At 45.2% G+C, this 22254-nt stretch overlaps 1 protein-coding gene across 4 annotated transcripts in view; it reads right to left on the reverse strand.

The window, feature by feature from the left end:
* Positions 1 to 22254, reverse strand: part of LOC146863516 (uncharacterized) — a 157300-nt gene that overhangs the window by 117355 nt on the left and 17691 nt on the right. For all 4 annotated transcript variants that reach the window (XM_085642951.1, XM_085642952.1, XM_085642949.1 and 1 more), the window contains exon 2: positions 19608 to 21697. In XM_085642951.1, coding sequence (XP_085499077.1) covers positions 19608 to 21480 — 1873 coding nt within the window. In that variant the 5' untranslated portion in view covers positions 21481 to 21697. The remainder of the gene's footprint in view (positions 1 to 19607; positions 21698 to 22254) is intronic.

Consider the following 22254-nt stretch of genomic DNA (forward strand, 5'->3'; position numbering starts at 1 on the left):
TTAGTTTTACATTCTTCACCAAGGAGTTAAAATGTTATTCCAAAGTTTGCTTCAAAAGGCAAGCATGATATTTTAAATAGGAGCACGATCTTAAAACGACTTGGATCATTGGAGACCTCGAGTTACATTAACACATCACACTTAGAAGCAATAGAATTTAAGACCAACCCTAACCGGAGAGGAAAAGAAAATACAATAACCACCTGTTCTTCCCCCAGAGATAGCCAACCATATTTGGCAGCTCAAAGAGCCATTTCTTTCTTGGGGCATTGAAATGTTGTAAGTGCTTCCACCTTGCTACCCAAGCCCATTGTCAGCACGTGCACAAAATCCCAAAGTGTCAAGCTTAGGGATTCCGATAGGCGCTTTCAGCTTGGAGTTTCAAAGGTAGGGATGTAACCTCTTGGACGTTATCAGTGTTCAAACAGAGGGCCACTATCGCGAAGTGAGCTCTCAATCACAGCAGATCTACAGAGAGGGATCACGGCCTACATACACCCAGCCGATCACTCGTGAGTGAAATTCCAGTGGAAATCAAGAAGCAAACAATCCAGCGTTTAACAACAGCCTCAATCATAACTCTGGTGAAGGGTTAAATGCGGCACCTGGAACTATTATAACACTGTGTGATGACCTCGGCCCATTACAAGGATCTGAGGGCCATATGCCCGTACGGTCTACCCTCCAGCAAGTGAAGCATATTTACCCACCAGTCTACACTTTTAGACGAGAGGGAGGGCAAAGGGAGCTATCGCGTCCAGTAAAGGAAGACTTCTTCCCCAATTACAGTCCTTCCATGGAAGGAGTGATGGAGACTATGAGGTCTAGCCCCAGTGGTAAAGCCACAGGTCCCGATGGGGTCCTTTTAGGTCTATTCAAGAGTCATCCCGAATTATGGGCCCCATTGTTAACCAATGTCTTTCGAGCAGTAAGCTCCTCTACCAAAATATCATCATAGCCGACTCGTTAATCATCCCAATCTTTAGGAAAGGGAATCAAGAGGACCCTAGTTGTTATCGCCTGATCTCGAACCTGGACACCACATTAAAGGTCCTGGGATGTCTTACTCTCCCGCCTTGAGGCATGGGCTGAGGAGACTTGTAACTTGTCAGACATTCAGTATGGCTGCAGGAGAGGGCTTGGGACAAAGGACCAATTTTGGAGAGTAGGATCGGCTTCACATGGGTACCCCCACTTTTTGCTGATGTTTCACTGTTTTTCAACCTTAGTCTGGCTGTGGCCTTGCTAATCAGGACCACAGCCTAGCTGCTTCCTCTCTAAAATGGTTTGCATGTACATTAGGTATATATCTAATTGGATTCTGGAGTGCCTTATAAACCCCTAGTATATGGTATACTATGTACCTAGGGCATAGGTACCTCAGAGGCCTACCAGGGGCTGCAGCATATATTATGCCACCCCTGGGAAGCACTCCAAAATGGCACCACAGGTCTGCTACTGCAGAATGGGTAAGGGTGTGCTTGCACCCCTTACTGTGGTATAGGCTACCTATATCCACATAAATATACAGACACATAAAAACCTATAAGCCATTCCTATGGCAGGCCTTGACAATCCTGAAGTCAGAGTGCTTGGTTTTGTGTGAGAGGGTGCCCAAGCATGAGCTGAGCCCCTCTGCAGCTTTCGGAAATACTTCCTTAGGCTGCTCTGTGATACAGCCATGCCATATACTCTTAAGTGCATTATAACCTCACGGTAAATGCTAACTTTGGAATGGCTGCATCAAAACATGTCGTGTTTGGTGTCAAACGCTTTGAAATACTACCCCCCCAGATCTGGCAGTGGGGGTAGCATTCCACCCTTCTAGAGGGAGAGACATGTTCACACTGGTCTAACCCGGTAGGACTTTCCTGAGCCCTGGCATCACAAAATGGATGCCTCTGCAACAGACATGGGTCTGGCCTCCTGCTGCTGATCGAAACTCCGGCAGGGGAGGCCTGGACAATAGGTTTCCTGTCGAAGGGAGATGTAACCACCTCCCCAGACAGGCAGATGTGTATTGGGGCTGGGCGGGAGCACTCTCTGGTGCTTTGAAGTCCTGCACTGGGGGCACACTTGGTGTCCCTGTGCATAGTCCAGTTCAAACCGGTCGCAGGGGCTACCTGCCCCTGCTCTGGCACGAAACTGGACAAAGGAAATGGGTGCAACCACACCTCTTTCCAAACCCTCCCATAGGTGGGTCCCTAGAGTATGTCCAACCCCCAAACTTAGTATAAGTATAGGAACCCAGTCCTCGTGACTTTAGATTACTCTGGATGAAACTCTGCAACATATATCCTGGACCTTCGACTTTCTATTGCGACTAGAAGACGGAATAAATCTCCCTTGGGGTCAAGGAGTGAACCCAAGGAGTAAATTTAATAATAATAATAATAATAATAATAATAATAATAATAATAATAATAAAGGAGTGACTCCCCTGCTTGGCAGGCACCAAAGAAGCAACTGACCGGTCTGCATCGCTGAAGCTCCCGCAGGACGCCGGAGTCTTTGCATCACCAGAGGTGGATTTCCAGACTTCCCCGAGGCTACCCCAAGCCCACAGCAAAGCTGAGGCCCGTGGCTATTGTGGGTGACGTGGAACCGTGACCCCTGGACACCGTGAACTTTTGCAGCAACACTATCTTCCTGGACCTCCTCGAAGTTGTGCTTTGGGCTCAAAGTAGCCCCAGTCTTGAGCACCTCCTGCAACGAAGATTGTTGGCCTCCACTCCACGAGTGACCCAGCTTCCAGTGCGACCGCTCTAGGCTCCTTCGCGATCACTAGCCCGTTGGCTAGCAGGTCCCCACAAAGGCAACTCCTCTTCTACTTGGGCTTTCCCGATTGCTCCAGACGTGCCCTGACTTACACTCGCTGGGCGAGTCCCTCAGACCTTGCTGGTCTGCACCGCAGTCCTTTCTCTGAATTCCAGTGACTAGCCGTTGCCAAGGCTTGTTGGGTCCATTCTGGTCGCCCACACCGCAGCACTCGACAGACTTCGTGGGACAGCTCGAATCCGGCTTGTGGACTTAGTCGACGCCTCCTGGACCTCGTGGCTGAAGAGTGAAGACATAAACTCACCTGAAGCACCCGACATCTGTGGGCATTGGTCCATTCTGCCCTTGGTCACTGGCTAGTGACCCAGACTCTGTCCCCTTTGCTTTCAGGTTCCTTCCAGCCTATATCCAGGCTTGGATCTCTTCGAACACTTCTCCTCTTCACGGCAGCAGCAGTTCTTTGCAGGCTTCCATTGCAATTGACGACGCGACTCGACACCAAAAGACACCTATGCACCCGGCTTCCCTAGGTGAGGTAACTAGAGTACTCCGGTGCTCCCGTGGGTGCTAGCCCTAGAACTTCTTAAGTCCAAAAGGGATTGGTCCTCACGGTATGAGTTGGCATTTATCTGTTTGTTTGCGCAGCCTTGAGGAAGTCGTGGGAGTACACTCCCGATGCGACGAAACACGTGTTGGCTGCGAATGGCTGTAACCTCGATACCTTACCAGAACTCGTCTTAATAAAGAAGACAAGAAGAAGATTGTATTCTGTCGTATGATTTGTCTTTTATGTACTCCTATTTCATGTTTGTATTTGACAACGAGAAGTATATCATTTACGTGTGCTGAGGTTTTAGTAACAAGTAACGTTAAGCTTTGGCTTACACCTGTAGAGTGTGTGGTTTCTCTACACCTTTCAGCACCGTCGTATTAGAGATTTGGTAAACCTGTGCACTTTCTCTGAAGCGCCATACACCTATGACCCATACCACAAACCTGCCTAAAAAGTCTTATCAATAGGTGGCTGCACAGAGAACACCATGAATACAAATATGGGAGACAGACCGAATAGGGACAAAGAGGCTGAGGATCTGTTTAACAACATCGCTAGTAATACACCCCTGAGTACGCTATCACAGGGAGGAGCGACTACCAAGAAAGAAGGTCTAAGGGATAAATTCGTTAGACTAGAAAAATTAAAGAAAAACGAACTCTCACGGTGGTGGGATGCTGCCACCCTGAAACAATATATAAAGCTAAAAAGAATTCTGAGGGGTCTGAGATCACAAATCCTCCCTACCTACGAGGATTTGGAAGTAGATTTATTGAACGAATGGGAAAAGGAACTATGTAACAACTCAAACAAACTAATGAACATATTGATTGAGAACTGAGAGAGGAAAGTCACACAGCTACAGAGAGACATAAGCTCCTTAATCTCTGACTCTAACGTGTCTAACATACCAGAAGGCACCTTTAAGAATTACGCTATTCTGAATGATATTATTGATCGCCACGTAGCAGAGATTAAGATACGTAAGGCACGCAAGCTAAGAAGAGATGAGCGTGACTATTGCGAGGGACGTATTTTCACCTTCGCCAAGAAGTACGATCATCTTATATCCAAGAATGTACACCAGACCCAAACTGAGAGTGGCTCACTAGGCTCTAGCTCCACCTCCCTTAATACGACACATACAAGTGGCAGTGAGGCAGAGGAATTGGGTAATGCCAGTAATACTGGGAGTGGTTTTTTAGCAGAGGTAGCAAGAATCAAGAGGGGGAACAAGGAGTACAGACGGGCACCCCAAGGAGAAAAACCAGGAGGGGGAAGAGAGGAGGAACGAACAGAGGACAAGCCAGGGGTCAGGACCAGGTCCTGGAATCAGAGGAAGTAGACAACGTAAACATCATCAATCTAAGTGACACACAACTGTCTAAGGATGCTATGTCAGTACTAACCAGAGGAATGAATTTTTGTCCGAAAGTCACTGGCAATATATGTGATGTTAAGATAGATCTGTTTAAATTTGTCAGACGTATTAAACTTAAAAAGCATTTTGAATCAATGAATATTGTCAATAAATGTGTGAATAAACATTTGGGTATGTCTACACTTAACGAGAATTCAATACAAGACATCTTAGATACCAGACTGCTCTTGTCATTAACGGAGTGTGAAGACGAAGCCGTCACTACAGATGCCATTTTGAGAGACTTGAATATCACCACAGACTACAATATATCTAGCAACCTTAGAGAGAAGTCTAAATGGACCCCTACCTTGACTGCTGGCAATAATGTGGATATATTCCACAAATTGGTACTAGCGGACCTAGACAGACATGAAGACAGCAAACACCGTTACCCACTCAACACAGGACAATCTAACTAGGAAAGAACGCACTGCACTGAAAGACTTGAGCAATAACTATGACCTCACTATACGCAAGGCTGATAAAGGGGGCAACATGGTAATTATGCGTAGTACAGACTACAATAATGAGATCAGATCACAACTCGCAGACCCGGAATGCTATGAGCCACTAAGTACTAATCCAATTTGGGTCCTCACAGATCACATAAACACGCAACTCAGGCGTTGGCATGGGCTGGACTTAATTGATGATGACGAACTGACTTTTCTGAGAGTAGACAGACCGAGGTTCCCATGCTTATATACTTTACCTAAAGTCCATAAGACTTGTCCTTTTCCCCCTGGCAGACCCATTATATCGGGCATTGGGGGTCCAACAGAGAAAATCTCGGAATACGTTGACACATTTCTGAAACCCATGGTGGTCAACCTTCCTTCCTATATCAGGGACACAAAACTCATTTTGAGTACCTTAGCCGACTTCACTTGGGAAGATGGGATGATCATGGTAACCTTGGACGTCACAGCGCTGTACACCAGCATTAAGAGGGAGGCAGGGATGATGGCGGTAAGAAGAATGTTGTACAATAGATCAGCAACCACTTGGGAACATACTGAGATGCTTATGGAAATGGTGATACTGCTACTAGACAATAATGTGTTCCTATTTCAGGGTGACTGGTACAGACAAAAGCAGGGTGTTGCAAAGGGCTCCAGATTTTCTCCTTCGTATGCCAATCTCTATATGGGATGGTTCGAGGCGACGATGATCTGGGGCCCATTGGGCAGTAGTTGGAATGATTCAATTTTATACTGGGGAAGGTATATTGATGATTGTTTTATGATTTGGACAGGGTCCCAAACACTACTCACTGGATTCATAGAACACCTTAATAACAATGATCAGAATATACATTTCACCGCGGTACAGAGCAAGAATAAAATTTCCTTTCTGGATGTGGAATTTTATGTGGAGGACGGTTGTTTACAGAGTAGACTATTCAGAAAAACAACAGCATGCAACTCTGTACTCCATGCATCCAGCTCACATCCACAACATCAAATTCGGTCGATCCCATATGGAGAATTAGTAAGGGTGAGACGGAATTGCAGCACTGACACCGACTTTGAAACACACAAGAGGAGTACCCTTAGGAGATTTAAGAATCGTGGGTACAATGAGGAGGTCCTGAAAAGGGCTGAGCGGAGAAGTGACACGATTAGTAGGGTGGACACTCTGAAAGAAAAAACGGTGACGACCGAACAGGACAACAAGATCAGACTGGTTACCAGCTACAACGACTGGTCTGGGATCTTGAGACGAAGTCTCACCAAACATTGGCACCTACTGAAGGCTGACAGATCACTCAACGATTACATCAATGACAAACCAGACATAACTTTTAGACGGGGTATCTCACTTAAGAACATTTTAAGTCCGAGCTATCCTACACCTAGGAACACAGATAACTGGTTGACCACGTATTCATGTGGTTTTTCTGGTTGTGGAAGATGTACAGCTTGTAAATGGGCACACGCTAGAATCACAGAGTTTCGGGGTCCGGGTGGCAAAACCTACAAAATCAGGACCAACATCACATGCCTCACCAAATTCGTGATTTATGCTATAGAGTGCAAATGTGGAAAAAAATACATTGGCAGTACCATCAGGCCACTACGAGACAGGATCGGAGAACACATGAGAGCAGTTAAGAATGGGGATATGAGATACCCCATAGCTGCTCATATGTCTATCTGCTCGAAACAAACAACTATGAAACGTTTTGAATTCTATGGGATTGACTATATACCCAGACATCCCCGGGGTGGTAATAGGGAACTGACACTGAGACATAAGGAGGCATTATGGATTCTAAAAATGAGGAGCACAGAATGTGGCTTGAATATCGACCATGAGCTCCATTACTTCTTGGGCAGATAGACGGAACTGACTACCACTGCTAAGCAGCTGAGACTACAAACAAAACACATGATTAAACTGACAGAGTGGCAGATTGTGTAGGTTTAGTTGAAATTAATAAATAGCTAATGTGGCTTACAAGGTTACTTTTCCATTTACGTTACACTTGAATATATATATTTGAACACAATGACGTAACACAATGACGTAATGTTTACGCCTAATTGAGCAATTCGATGTTAACCATGTCACGCAAAGTTGCACTTACACTTACTTAACAATGACTCTAAATGTTTATGTTCTTCCTTTTTTGTGTGTGTATTTCCAGACGCAGGGATATATCATTACCCTTTGTATTTCCAGACGCAGGGGTTTATTATTACCCTGTGGTCTTTCTCTACCTGTTTAAATATTTTGGACACAGGCAAACATTTTAATGTCCAACGGCTGAATTCGCTTTTTTCTCAAACAAACTATCGACCTAACCTGCGGAGAGACCTAAGGACACTCACTTTTAAGAAATATACCGACCGGCACTAATATAGCCGACTCACGCACATGTCACGTCCATATTTGAATAGAATATATGTCGCGACCGTTTTATACTTTATAACAGGCCAATGGAGGCATCTCCAGCACCGAAACGACAATACGCGACACCTCACTAGATCTAGGTATATATAAACCACGGATTGAATCTGGTCAATCTAGAATGATGTTCCATATTTACAAAAGGGACTAAATATAATGAGTTTTATTATTAAAGAAGCAACCTAACAGTCATAAGCCTTAGATCCGATTACGAAAGATGAAAGGCAGTTATTTAACATAGAGTCTTTTCTCTATGTCATTTGCAATGACGCGCATGATCAGGAGCAAACCCGGATATAATCTTGTTCTGATCCGCGTCTCGTGGAACAAACTCTCGGAAGACGGGCTGCCATACTCGGCGGACCGTACGTCGGCATCTGGTGAACCGCTGTGAGGACGAGGGCACTCTAATTGTAGAAACACGCCAGGTATGGATAGAGCTATGTTTAGCACAGGATGGTGGAATGTTAGAACAGTACTCAAGTCGTCCGGTTGTTTATTGTATTCACTCCTCCCAAGTGTTACTAGGACTTTGGGTTATGGAGTGAGGAACCTGTAGTTTTTCATTTTGCACGGCTTAATCAGGATACCGGGTCAATCTGAAATGGTGACTTGAATCTAACCACTTACTTTGAATTCAGATACGTAGGAATCATAAGTTGTATACTTGGTAGTGTTGCTTGTGGTGTAACTATAGGAACGATTAGTCCTCTGCATTAGGTACGGGGGGAAGGGACTTAGACCCCATTCCAGCTACGTAATTGAATGTTGTCTCGAGTATTACGGTTTACACTACGGTTTTCTGGACCTTGACACGTTTATTTTGTCTTCATAGAGAAGTGTCCAAACACGAATACCTCTCTGACGGATCTGTGGAATCCCTCGTTCCTACTTTTGAACATAGACCCCCTTGTGGGCCGGAATTACAACCACAATAATAGTAGGTCCTGGCCAAATTTTAGCTTAAGACTTGCTCATCTGACTTACGTTTTGATTCTTTCTGATACCATTCTATTCTTATCTATTTCCCCGATCCAAATAGAATCTCCAAGAATACAAAGAGAGGTAAACATTGCACCTCGGCACATTGGTATTATATATTCTGTCACGTTTGGTGAAACGATGGCTTGACGCTTATTCCCCACGACGGCGATAATGCTTTCACTACTTTACACATTTAGTATTTTTCACTGAATAATCACGTCGTATCACAACCGGGCCTTTTTTTTCTCTCCATTTGTTTGGTTTGCTTTTAGACTTTTGCCCATCATTCCCCTTTGGGTTCTTAACTTTCTTTTGGAAATTTATTTTCAAGCATGCACCCATTCACTTTGTGTGTAATTATAATTCTAAACTTAATGTTGATTACTGTGGATATTCAATTACTGTACTGACTCTCACGGTATGAGTTGGCATTTATCTGTTTGTTTGCGCAGCCTTGAGGAAGTCGTGGGAGTACACTCCCGATGCGACGAAACACGTGTTGGCTGCGAATGGCTGTAACCTCGATACCTTACCAGAACTCGTCTTAATAAAGAAGACAAGAAGAAGATTGTATTCTGTCGTATGATTTGTCTTTTATGTACTCATATTTCATGTTTGTATTTGACAACGAGAAGTATATCATTTACGTGTGCTGAGGTTTTAGTAACAAGTAACGTTAAGCTTTGGCTTACACCTGTAGAGTGTGTGGTTTCTCTACACCTTTCAGCACCGTCGTATTAGAGATTTGGTAAACCTGTGCACTTTCTCTGAAGCGCCATACACCTATGACCCATACCACAAACCTGCCTAAAAAGTCCCTGTGGGTCCCCTGTGTCACTACCTTGTGTGGTTCCTTGGGGTCCCAGCGATTCTACAGGCTCTAGGCCTTCTGTCTATCCCATCGTGGTTCTTATACCACTTTTTTGGTATATGGTTTGGTACACCCCTAGGGCCCAAACGTGTATTTGTGCTATTACTGATGATTGCTCACTTGTAACTTAAGTACTTCGAACTCCAGTCTCATAAAGAGACTAGAGCGGTGTGTTCTAACCTAAATACATATATTGTAAATAAATACCTGGTGTGGTTGTCCTTTCATTTAGCCACTCAAGAGATTATAGACTGGTAAACAAGCTGCTTTACATTCCTTCAAGACTTAGCCTGAGGGCTGCTCTCCACAGCTACCACTAGGATAGCTTTCACATAAGGTTGTCTTTAACCTATCACCATAAGGGGTTGTTTGGACTGATACAGGGTGCCCACTAGAACCAGTGGACAGCATATATCAGGCCACCTTGTCACACCAATGTCTTAACTTATCCCTCCTGTAGGGAAGGTTTACACTCGCCAAGACAGGTTCTCTATTTTTAGGGTTTATGGATATGTCAAGGGCCTTTAGTTGTGTTTCCCACAGTTAACTGAGGACACTATAGAAATGTTGAACATTGACATATCCATTATTAACCCGATTGGGGAAATCTACATTAGCTCCAAAGCCTCAGTAAGGTTTGGGCTGGAGGCAATGCTCGGAGGCGTTTGGAGTGAGTCCTTGCACCATTTCTCTTCGATCTTTATTTTAACCACCTGGAGAGGAAGTTGGTGTCAACATGCAGGGATCGGCCCCAGGCTGCCAGTGTCCCATACTCGCATTGATGTATGCAGATAACACTGTCCTTTTGGGCCGCACCCCTAAGGCACTTCAGCGTCTATTGGATATATTCTGCACCATTATAGCCGAGTTGGATTTGAAGATCAATATAACCAAAACCTTTTTTATGTCTTGTGGACAAAAAAGCACTGTGAAGCCCCGATGCATGCCAACCCACTAACACAAACGGGCAATGTTAACTATATTGGGGTAACCTTGAACTGTAGAGGCTCATGGCTTCGCCAGCTGGAAGTTAAAAATAACCAACAAGCGAGAAGCATTAATGTCAAACGGGCAAAAGATCAAATACACATATGTTGAAAATCTGGCAAAATACACCAGTGTGACATCCGATGGGGCAGGGGTATGGGGTATCAAGGCAGCTACATTACAGGTGACAGAAATTAAATGTGTTCGCCGTCTATTCTTCCCCCCGCTAATCCCCACTCCCCCAGTACGTCCACCATTAACCGCCACAGGAAGCTGGAGTTATCCTACCATGAAGATATTATAAATACGCGTCAAATTATGCTCGGACACAGGATCTAAACAAACTAGGCCCGATCATTAAACAGAATGTTAATTGAGGACTGTCTGTCATTGGTCCGAGGACTAGATATTCCCTGGTTGGGAGGAATTGGGGACACGGCGGTGGCCTTGAGTAGGCAGGACATGTTTGAAGTTCCATCTCTATCCCTAATTTTGGTGGGTAAGGCAATAGTTCATAAGCCACAATAAGCTGACAAAATATTTCAGTCATCGCACGTTTGGGTGGAAATCTCTGCAGACGGATGATGTACGTGTCCAGTCATGGAATCCCTATTAGCTGAGTTGCGGCTCTTGGCATGTTCCTGGCGCTGCATTTGAATGTCAGCATCCTGGAGGCATCATTGGCAGAAAAAAGGAACTTCCTGGACTTTGAGGGTTTTGATGCCCATGGAGCCCCCCCTGGAGGGCGTAGGATTTTCTTTCGATGTTAAGACTTGTAATGAATATTTTTGAAACACCATCACAAAAGCTTACAAGATAATCGTTGCAAGAGTAACTTTCATACCTTAAACTTTTTCTGACGCATCCACAATGTACATATAGTGAAAGAATATGGGTGGGAGAACGGGAAGTACATGTCAGGATCCAACTTTATGTCCCACAATGCTATGTCTGCCTTTGTCTAAGGTATACTTTGCCTCGTTAGGGTGAGGGATCCAGATGAAATCACAACACTGCACTTTCAGGACTCTGCGGAGACTATGGTAGCCTGGTTCTGCCCAGAGGCTTGGGGTCAGTGACTACCACAGTCTGGGTCCACGGACTGCCTGGTTTCCGCCTGAGGCTTGGGGTCAGTAAATTCCACAGTCTGGGCCGATGGACTGGCTGGTTCCGCCCTGAGGCTTAAGTTCAGTGAGTTCCACAGATTGGGCCCATTGACTTCCTGTTTCCGCACTGAGGCTTGAGTTTAGTGAGTTCCACAGTCTAGGTCCATGGACTTCCTGGTTCTGCCCTGAGGCTTGGGGTCAGTGAGTTCCACACTCTGGGTCCATGGACTGGTAGCACCTGCCTCCTAGCTTATTCATTTGAAAACTCATTGTGCGATAAGGTTTGCCACAGCAGAACAGCTTCTGTTTGTATACAGAGGATGGCCAGTTTCTGGAGGTATCCGCGGCTGCTGCCACAGCGACTTACATGCATGGTCCAGGAGACTTCGAATTATATTTTCAAATCTAGTTGAAGCTAGGGGAGCACTTACAAAGATTGTCACTCCACCATGCATTCACATTCATTTGGGCTAGTTTATCCCAGAGCCTTTGAAGCCTATTGATGAATTCAAAATTTTCCAACATTTGCGATGAGAATGTTCAATTCTATTAAAGACGCGGAGGCTAGGAATAAGCTTCTCTTTCTTTTACTACTTCAAATCAGCAGCCAATCACAAAGTGTTTTAAAACACTACATTTCCCATGACTTCATCTAGTCACCTGAACAACCCTAGAAACCCAGCCCTATTTAACCCATAAGCATTACATGAGCTTGCTCTTTCTTTGCCCAGTTCAATGGACCTATAAAAAGGTCTGAAAAACCCAGCAACGCTGGGATACAACCAAAAGTTCCGGACCCTGCAACGACAGGGCATCAACTATCAGCCAACAGCACCATCAGTCCTAAAAGGGGCAGGAATCGGAACTCGGTCCAACGGGAGCCGACAATCTTCCGATGAACATTAGGAGCGTCTCCACCAGAAATAATATCCTCAACAACCAGGGAATCTCGATTTCCTTGGAACACGGTTGATGCGACATTCACTTGTCACCAGTTCCTAGCAGGGAATCAAAATTGTAAAACCAAAAAACTGATCTCACCAAAGACATATTTATAATACAGAGTCAAGAGGGAAGGGAACAAGGAATACGTAAAGCATTGGATATCAACTGTAATGCGTAATCACAGATACAAATAAATACAACATAATGGGCGGGATAATCCTCGCCTCCGGGTCCTTAATAGAATTGAAAATTATTGTCACGAATGTTGGAAAATTTTGAATTCTATGTCAGGACTGGAGGCTCCTATTATGCTCGTTTAAAGCTGAGCCACCACAACAGAAGCAACATCCACAATAGGTTTACAGTAGAATGAGTTAAACGTAGATTCTGCTGACCAATCTGCCGCTTTAAGAATGTCAGGTAAACTAGAGCCCAAAGCAAACGACTTCGAAGCCATTGCTCCAAGAGCTGAACGGATGGCAAACGTGGACACATCAATACCTGACTCACTCATAAGTCAGGGCACCCATCTTGAAAGAATGGCAGAGGTCACTGGACGAAAGGGTTTCTGAAAAGCAAACAATAACTGTCCTGTCATATCAGCACAAAATTCAGCAGAACTTAGCTCATAAGCTTCCAAACACTGCACCATGCAAAGTTTGGTATTATCCGGGAAAGCAAGATAGGAAATGGATGAGAAATTACATTTGGTGCGACGAAATATCGAAAAAGTAACTTCCTGCGAGATCCAAAGCTCAGATGTCTGACACCCTCTTACAAGATATGAGGTAAAATAGCATAGAAAATGAGTCCAATAGTTGTTTTCACAATAGATTTTCATTGCCTGGTCAAGACTCCAAATCCATAGGACCACTGTTATATCCCACAGAATACTTAGGAGGAGGAGGAGGAGGAGGAGGACGACGGACCCTACGGATGCCTCTCAACAACTTACAGACAATGGGGTGTTCGCTCACAGGTTTATCAACAGGCAGATGAACTGCCGAAATGGCAGACCTAAAATTGTTATCAGCTCTATACACCATACCTGCGGAAGTCAGAGATGACAAGAAATTTATGAACAAACTACAATCCGCTCCAACAGGATCTGCACCCCGATCACGGCACCAGCCGCTCCAGCATTTCCAAGCTGAACAGTATCGCTTATGTGTGCTGGAAAACCAGGCCTGACTGATTTAGTCATTAGCCACCTTCTTCGAAAGTCCATGGATGCTCCATTTATCCCTGAAACCCTCCAAGCTATTAGAGACAGGTGTTGCGACAAGATCAACGGATGAGGAGATCCACCTGAATCCAGAAGAAGATTCCAGCTACCGGAATCAGACAAGTATAGGCTAGCTTCAGAAGAACTGGAACCATGCCTGCGCTTTCCAAAAATGCGTCACCAGCACCACTCCGCTCGTTGGGGGCACAACTGCGTTAACACTCTGGGGATCATCAGGAATGGGGGAAAGGTATAGCACAGGTGAGGGGGGGGGGATCTAGTCCTGAAGAAAAGCATCCATGACTTGGGTTTCCGGGTCTGGATGCCAGCTGAAGAATGTCAAAAGTTGGCGGTTGGAAAGAGACACAAAAGGGACTATCGAACAAGGACTCCAGTGGCAATTCAGCACACGGAACACTAGAGGATGGTGCCTCCAGTCACTGAAATCATGAAGGTGTTAGGACTACCAATCCGCAACAGTATTGCTCCGGCCTGGAAGATATTCCACTGCCACAGAGATGCGATGCTGTAAGCAAAAAAGCCAAAAGTCCTTTGCAATCTCTGCCAGAATGTAGGATCTTGTCCCGCCCAATTTGTTCACATACCGAAGTGCCGAGATATTGTCCATACAAAGCATTATGCAACAATTCGACCTCTCCGGAGAAAGGCTGCGAATTGCAAAGGAGCCGGCTAGGAGTTCCAAGTAGTTGATGTGGAGGGATAGTTCCTCCTGAGACCAACGACCCCCAGTTGAAACAGGGCCGCAACGAGCTCCCCCAACCCCCAGCATCTGGCATTTGACTATCACTAGAGAGTTGAGCCAAATATTGCCATGACATTTCAGGCCTCCATATGATCTAATCACCACAACATCTCCGACCTCGCCTCCTCTGCGAAGAGAATCAGTTCTGCGTAGCTAAAACCTTTCTGGAGATGCTGAATCTTGAGTCTTTGAAGGGCACGATAATGCAGGGGACCAGGAAGAATGGCCTGGATCGATGAGGCCAACAAGCCCACCACTCGAGCTAACGACATCAAGGATACAGTCTACTTGCTCAGGGTTTATCACAATTCTTTCTTGATGCGCCGGACTTTTAGGGAGGGAGAGTCAGTCGGCAAAGGAGGGAATCTACCTGAAATCCCAGGAACTCTATGCACTGGAAAGGAGTCAGAACTAATTTCTGAGGATTCACTATGAAGCCCAGATCTTGGAGAAGGAGGACTAACCATTTCAAGTGAGTGATAGCCAACAGAGGCCACTGGACCATGAAAATGATGATGTCTAAGCAGGTAATCAGACGCACGCCGCAAGCTCTCAAGGTTTCCACCACCAGCCTCAGGAGTTTCATAAAGCACCAAGGGGCGGAGGTGACGCCAAAGTGGAGGACCCTATACTCGTAACAAAGACCTTGCCAAAGTAAAAGGAGAAAGCATCTGTGAGGTGGAAAAATGGGTAAGGGAAACGTATGCGTCCTTTAAATTTAGTTGAACCATCCAATCCCCTTCTTGAAGAATAGTTCTCAGGAGATGGATGCCCTCCATCTTGAAAAGGCGATAAACAATCCAACCATTGAAGTCCCTGAGATTCAACACCAGACGAGAACCACCAACCTTCTTCTCCACCAGGAAGAAGCAACTGAGAAAGCAGTGGGAGTGAGGGGCTCTACCTCTATGACACCCATTTGTAGGTGTGTGTAAATTTCAGAGGAGATAAAATCTTGCTCTTCTTGAGATAAGACATCATGGTGGGAGGAAGGGCTTGTATCGGGGATCTATAGAACTTCAATCTGTAACCCTGAATTATATCTAGAACCCAAGCATCATGTGTAAGAATCCGCCAAATGTGTAGGAAAAATTTAATCTGCCTCCTCAGTATCACATCAGAAAAATGAATTAATCTCACCTGTGGTACCAGATTCCTTGGAGGAACTCCAAGATCCTTCATAGCGACCTCTCCGGAAACTGTTCTTGTTGGGTCAGGGCAAGAGGGGTAGAAGGTGGGTTTGTTGGTATCCTGATAACCTCTAGTCTGTTAGTAGAAATCTCTCCGTGGGCCTTGTTGATATCCACGGCCGAACGCGCGCCCTCTAAAACGCTGGGTCCCGCCAAAAAGTGGGCAAAAGACCCTTATGGAGAGACCCTTGCACCTAGTCCACATTACTAAAGGTTGCCACAAATTTGTAGCGCTCTTTTAGAAAAGGTTGGCCAAACAGCAGGCCCTGTGCTACTGGACCAGATTCAGAAAATGCACGTTCAGTGAGCTTGGGGGTCGAGCTTTAGGAGGGGTGGACCAACGCCTCTCTCTGGAAATGGCACAATTCACGTTTCAGAACTGACAAATAGCTCATAGGCCCAGACTACCAACTTATACGGATCAATGGACATCGCAGACTCCTTAGCTCGGTAGCCCAATTCCAGGATTTTGGTTAAAGGACTGGAAATGTCCAGCAGTTTATCCTGGGAGGAGCACAAGGGTATGTCGATCCTTTTCTTTGGAATACTTCTTGAGGTAAGTGACAAGGGTATGGATCAACCACTGGTGTATCAGTGACCTTGCCCGGAAGGTCAGGCCTTGGGCATTTGGAATGTAATTGAGCCCGCACATCCTTGTCAAAGGAATTCCGGATATGTGACAGAACATAACCTGCCACTTCCGCCAGAGGAAGCAAAACAGTGGATTTTGAGTGGACCATCTCAAATGGCTCCAAGGTAAGTACTTTAGCTGGGGGGATGGGGTCAACGTGAAGCACCTTGCTTGTTTGTTCACTAGGGCCAGGTTCATCCTCCTGTTGCGAATCTGGGCCGAGGAAGAGCTGAAGTCCTCACCTTGTAGAGGATCAGGGGCCGAGATATTGGACGACGCCAGTCTCTTAAAATCAGCAGCAAGTGGTCCTCTAGGGTTTTCCCACTGGTTTTAGTCTGGAAGGACACCGGACTACTCTGTACATACAGAGGAGGGGTAGGCAGTCAACCCTGCTGCTCAGCATACCCACACAGGTGTCTCTTTAGGGGCTCAATGGCTTTCACCAGAGCTTTAGTAACTCAATGTTGCATCCCAACGTCCAGAGCATCCAGCCAGGTCCTCATAATATCCCTCTTTGTAGTACTCACTTATATTCTGATTGTCTGGACAGGGCAGGAGTAGAGGGGAGCGCATTGACTAGGGAGGAGGCATGGGGCCTGCGAAGGCACCCCAGTGCGGCGCAATGGAGGGAGACTCTAGATGCTTGGGAGCACCCAGAACGGAAACATAATGGCCGCAGACCAGGGATTGATGCGAGTTGACAACCAGGGGGATGGAGGAGAGAGTGGGCACTTCTTAAATGACAAGAATAAGCGGTGAGGAAAAAAGACACCAGAGGACGGAATTGGTGGGTTAAGAGGTAACGGGGGGTATGGATGATAGATATCCTTGGGAGCCTCTCTTCATGACACTGTTCGGAATTTGTGAGGTTATTTGAAGATTGAACCACTCCCCCGATCCCCATCTAAATACGGTTATATACACCTACATTTTTTTTTCCAGAGCCTGGAAGACTACACGCCACCCTGCATATGTTTGTTAATTGTTAAGCTTTAAAAATGCACCATTAGGGAGCTCTCCCCGCTGGGGCTCCTACTTGAGATGGATCGCACCATCAGACAAATATAGGTCCATGAAGCCGGGAGAACATGTTGTAACGCTAGAACTTTATCAGCACACAGTACTTGGGGCAATTAATTATTACTGTTCATGATATGCAAGTTATTCTTCTTAAGTGGTGTGTAGTTGATGCTAGGATGGAATTTGATGGGATGGAACTGGTACACGCCTTATGTGAATTTCTGTAACAAAATGGAAAACTGTAAGAAGGTCATGATTGTATCTGCTCATGTTAAATTGTGATAAATGCCAATAGAAATATTTTACAAAAAACAAAAAAAAGCAGGTTAGAAAGAACCATCAAGGTATGATAATGAAAGAGTAGAGGGAGGACCTGCAAAAACAACCCTTGGCAGAGCTTAAGGATATTTTTCAACCCTGTGCCTGAACCAAAGGCCACAGGGTGTAATCGGGAGCCACACACTTGAAGGGCAGAGACCGGAGAGGTTAAACGTATCTTGCGCGTTCAGATCCACGCATCTGATCTCGGAGGCAATAAAAATGGCCACCGCACAAGCATGTTAGCCACTCAACAATGAATATAGAAAGAGCATCGCTTGACAAGCAGTCGCGTCCTCACTCCCGCTTCACATACACAGACAAGGGCTCTAGTGCCAAGTCAGGAGGACGAATGCTTCCAATGCAAAATAAAGATAGCCACGAGTGTGGGGGACATAGAATAACAGGCCGAAGCCCCGTAAGCAAAAGTAACGCAACAAGCAATTAAATGTGTGTAACCAAGAAACGCACTGCTGGAAAACATAAAATCTGTGAACATGAATTGAAAGCACAAAAGATATAGGAATGCAATTAACTGGCTGAGAAGCAGCAAAAAAAGAGGAAGCTCATGTAATGCTGATGGGTTATATAGGGAAGGGTGACTATGGTTGGTCAGGTGACCAGATGGTGCCATGGGAAATGTAGTGTTTTAAAAAAACTTTGTGACTGCCTGCTTTTTTGAAGTAGTAAAAGAAAGAGAAGCATAATCGGAGCTTCCGGTCTTGATATAGAATTTCTTCTGAAGTCCAGTTAAATGTGGTTACAACAAGTGTAGATGGGCCACCACAAGGACCCTCATCAGCTCTGCCCATTGGTTTGTTAGAGGAAGCGGAAAGATTCTTTGGAGGAAGGAGAGTGGAAGTTCGGTGCCGTGGCCCTGTATTAAACTGTTACTCTTCATTGTTATAAGGAACACAAACTAAGCGGCCCTCCAGCGTGCTTAACCGCCAACTTTTAGGAATAACAATTCTAGTTTTTTTGTCCAGAGAAAAGCAGTATTTCCACAACTCTGTCCACTTCGTGTAAATGTTGTGCGTTCATCTATAGCTATTACCTACTCACACCTACACAGATATCCGATATCAACAACTGTGTTCGATTTTAAATCAATCTCTGTTGTTGCACGAGTTTTGCCCGATGACAAAACTTTGTTTATTTAGGAGAACAGGTGTTAGACAATGCACACTTTGGTTGTTGCGTGAAATGACAGCAACGTTTAGGGCCATGACCTCCAGCTCAGCCTTATACTACAGAAATTGAAATAAGTTGATGGAACCTGCGATTCTGGGCTTTGAAGGGCATTTACTCTGAATTTTTATCCAATTAATACAGATATTTAGGGACTGGAAATATAAATTATTCTTGCACTCTTTATGGGTGGTGGAGCAATGAGCAAAAAACTTCTTGGCTGAAAACAGTCTCCAACCGGCCCCTCTGAACAAGGCAGGCTGCAGTCAAAGACGCACACCCACAGTATTTTGAAAAGAATCTTTTGGAAAACATTTACTTACACTAATTTCATATTTTTAGCAGCCATCGATGTGATCATTTAAAGACAAAAAATTAAAACACACCTGCTTCAAAATACGATGATTGGCCAGAAATTGGGCCAGGCCGCTCTGCCACACCTGCGTTGGTTGGGGGCCCAAGGAAGAAGGCAATGAAAATGAATAAATACCCACAGCCCTTAGCAACGTTACAACAGTACAGAACCAAAACATAAAATCATGCATAGGCACCTGTTGAGGCAATGTCTTATGTCTATGTGTATTAAGAATGTACAACCTACGGCGGTTGGCTAGAAAACATTATATGACATATGCCACATTTTCTGTAGCAAGAACACAAGAGTACATTACAAACCATCCAATACAGAAGTTTAGAACTTAAAAAACCTCACCTTTAGCATCATTGGACACAAAGTTCCTCCAGTCATGATACTCCCAATCAGACAGGTCCTCATCATCTTGGAATTCTAAGTCGTACTCATTTGAGCTGGACAGATCGTCATCTTTGTGGCTCGTGGAATTGTGGTCGTCTGACAAGGGCAGTTGAAATTCCTGGACTGTGGAGGGGTTGTAGGGTGAGGCAGACAGCATATGACCTTCCTGGACTAAGGGGTCATGGAAAACCAACTGCTCTTTCCCTTCTTCAATATCCATATAGACTGTGTACTCGTCAAGATGCCAAGGCGTGTGCTGCTCCTCATCCGCCACTTCTTGGTTCATAGGGCGGTGGAAATCCAGGCAGGGAGGACCCCCCTTTTTTTGAATCTTGCAAGGGTCTTGGGGATCAGGACAATCCTTACCAGGTGCCACCTTTCTCTGCCCACCCTTGATTGGGCGCTCAGAGTCCTTGATACAGCTGCCAAGTGGGTCCTCCTGTTGTGCAAACTCTCTGGGTACTTGGAGACCTTTGGTTAGAGTGTCTGCCTTGTTATCAATGTTCGAGTGCCCCACAAAGTCTTTCAATTCCCCAACAAAGGACTCTTTCCTTTGCATTTCCACTGGAGTCAGTAAATTCTGTTCACGAGCAGAGGTTGTACTCCCTCCTGCAGTCGCCAATGTGACAAGCAGGTAGCGGCCATTCTCGACCATCGTCTCTCCCTCTTTGCCAGATATCAATTGGACAATGGCATTCTGATAGTAGACGGAAGATGTGCCCTCTTCTACTTGCATCTCCACGCTCTCTGCCAAACCCATATCATCTTGGGCAGGTGTCTGCTGCCCTTCAGACGTTATTGGGTTTTTAGAGAACTGCAAGTTGTAGTTAGTAGGTGTCTCCTCACCGTCTTTAATTAACCGATGATCGATAACATTCTGCCACTTAGTGCCAGATATCGCCTCATATTCTTCTTTAGGCTTCACTTCGTCCTTACACATTTCTTGACCAATGGGACATTCCTCCCCTCCTTCAGTCTTTACCTGGCTCACAGAAGCCTGCTGATCAGCAGCGTGCATCTGTTCTTCCATTTTTAAATGGCTCGCACAAGTCTGCTCATCATTGGCATACGCCGCATCTGTTCCAAACATTGGCGGCTTTATACAAGCCTGTTGACCAATAGCATACGCCTCTTCTTCAACCTTTATATGCCTCATACAAGCCTGTTCATCAATAGAAACATCCTCTTCTTCAATCTTTATGTGCGTAATACATGCCTGTTGATCAATTGCACACGCCTCCTCGTCTTCAACCTTTATATGCCACAAGCAAGCTGGCTGATCCATATCAGGCAGCTCATCCCCTTCTTCAGCCGTTACTTGACTAACCAAATCCTGGCCGTCAGTGGCTGATACTTCCTCAGTCTTCACCAGACCTCGGCAGACCTGTCGATCACTGGCAGATGCTTTCCCACCTTCCTCAATCCCTACTACTTCCATGTGGTCCTGGAAACCGTTGAAAGAAGCCTCCTCGACTTCTAACTTTATGTGGCTCTCAGACGCGTGGTGATCATTCGGAGACGCCTCTTCAACTCTTACAGTCTCCATATCTTGTTGCCCGTCATGAGAAAAAGTTTCCTCATCTTCCTCAATCTTCACTAGGTTAAGATAAGACGCGGGATCACCGGCAGCCACCTCCTCGGATTCTTCAATCACATGTTGATTGTACCCCCAATGATTGGACGACGTCTCCATGGTATTTTCAAACTTCGTGTGGCTCTCATAGGCCTCGCAATCGCTGGCAGATGCCTCTCCGGATTCTTCAATCACCACTTGTTGAACGTAGTCCCGCCAATCACTGGACACCCCACCTTTAACTGCCACTTGCGCCATAAAAAACTGGTAGAGGCCTCCTCAATTTCTTCAATCTTCACCTAGCTTGCACATGTCTGAATCCCACCGGAGGACGCCTCACTCATCCTTCTCTTGCTACATAGAGTTGTGGGGGTTCTGAAGAAACGGATCACCTTGTTGTTCTTCTTTACCTGCTCTTTAGACTTCTTGTGATCGCTCCAGTCCACCAACCCTGTATCTTCAATGTTTCACGCTCCTTGAGAAGAAAGAAAAGAATTAAAAATATAGTATAGAGAGCAGAGTAAAGGCACATCTACTCATGCAGCAGTAGAACCGAGGAATTAAAGGAGGGGCTAGGATCTTTGAATTCCTCCTGCTAATGAACACAACCATTCACTGAAATCAACCTTCGTGTTTTCACTTTATAAACCTTTAATGATTTCCATTTAGTTAGTCGTCTTACCATGATAAGGAAAATGGTCATAAAGTCTGCCTAAATGATTTCTTTTAATTTATAAATAATAGTTGTATTTCCCCACGAACTCTTTACCCACTGATTGGTAATATGAACTAAAGAAAGAGTAAAGAGAATGATTTGGCTCGTCCATTTTCTAATAAAGAGTCTCTCATGAGATTATATAATGGTTTCTAGATATATTCATGTCACGCTGGGTTTGGAATACCACCAGGTAAACACATCTGGAGTAGACCAGAAACTCTCTTAACAGACAAGCGAAGAAAGTGTGCCCTCAAGCCTCAATGTTTTCTTGAGATGCTGATAAACTGAAAACCCCATTTATGCTTTCAAAGTGT

The sequence above is a fragment of the Triturus cristatus genome, chromosome 2_2 (genome assembly GCF_964204655.1).
Source record: "Triturus cristatus chromosome 2_2, aTriCri1.1, whole genome shotgun sequence".
NCBI classification, from domain to species: domain Eukaryota; kingdom Metazoa; phylum Chordata; class Amphibia; order Caudata; family Salamandridae; genus Triturus; species Triturus cristatus.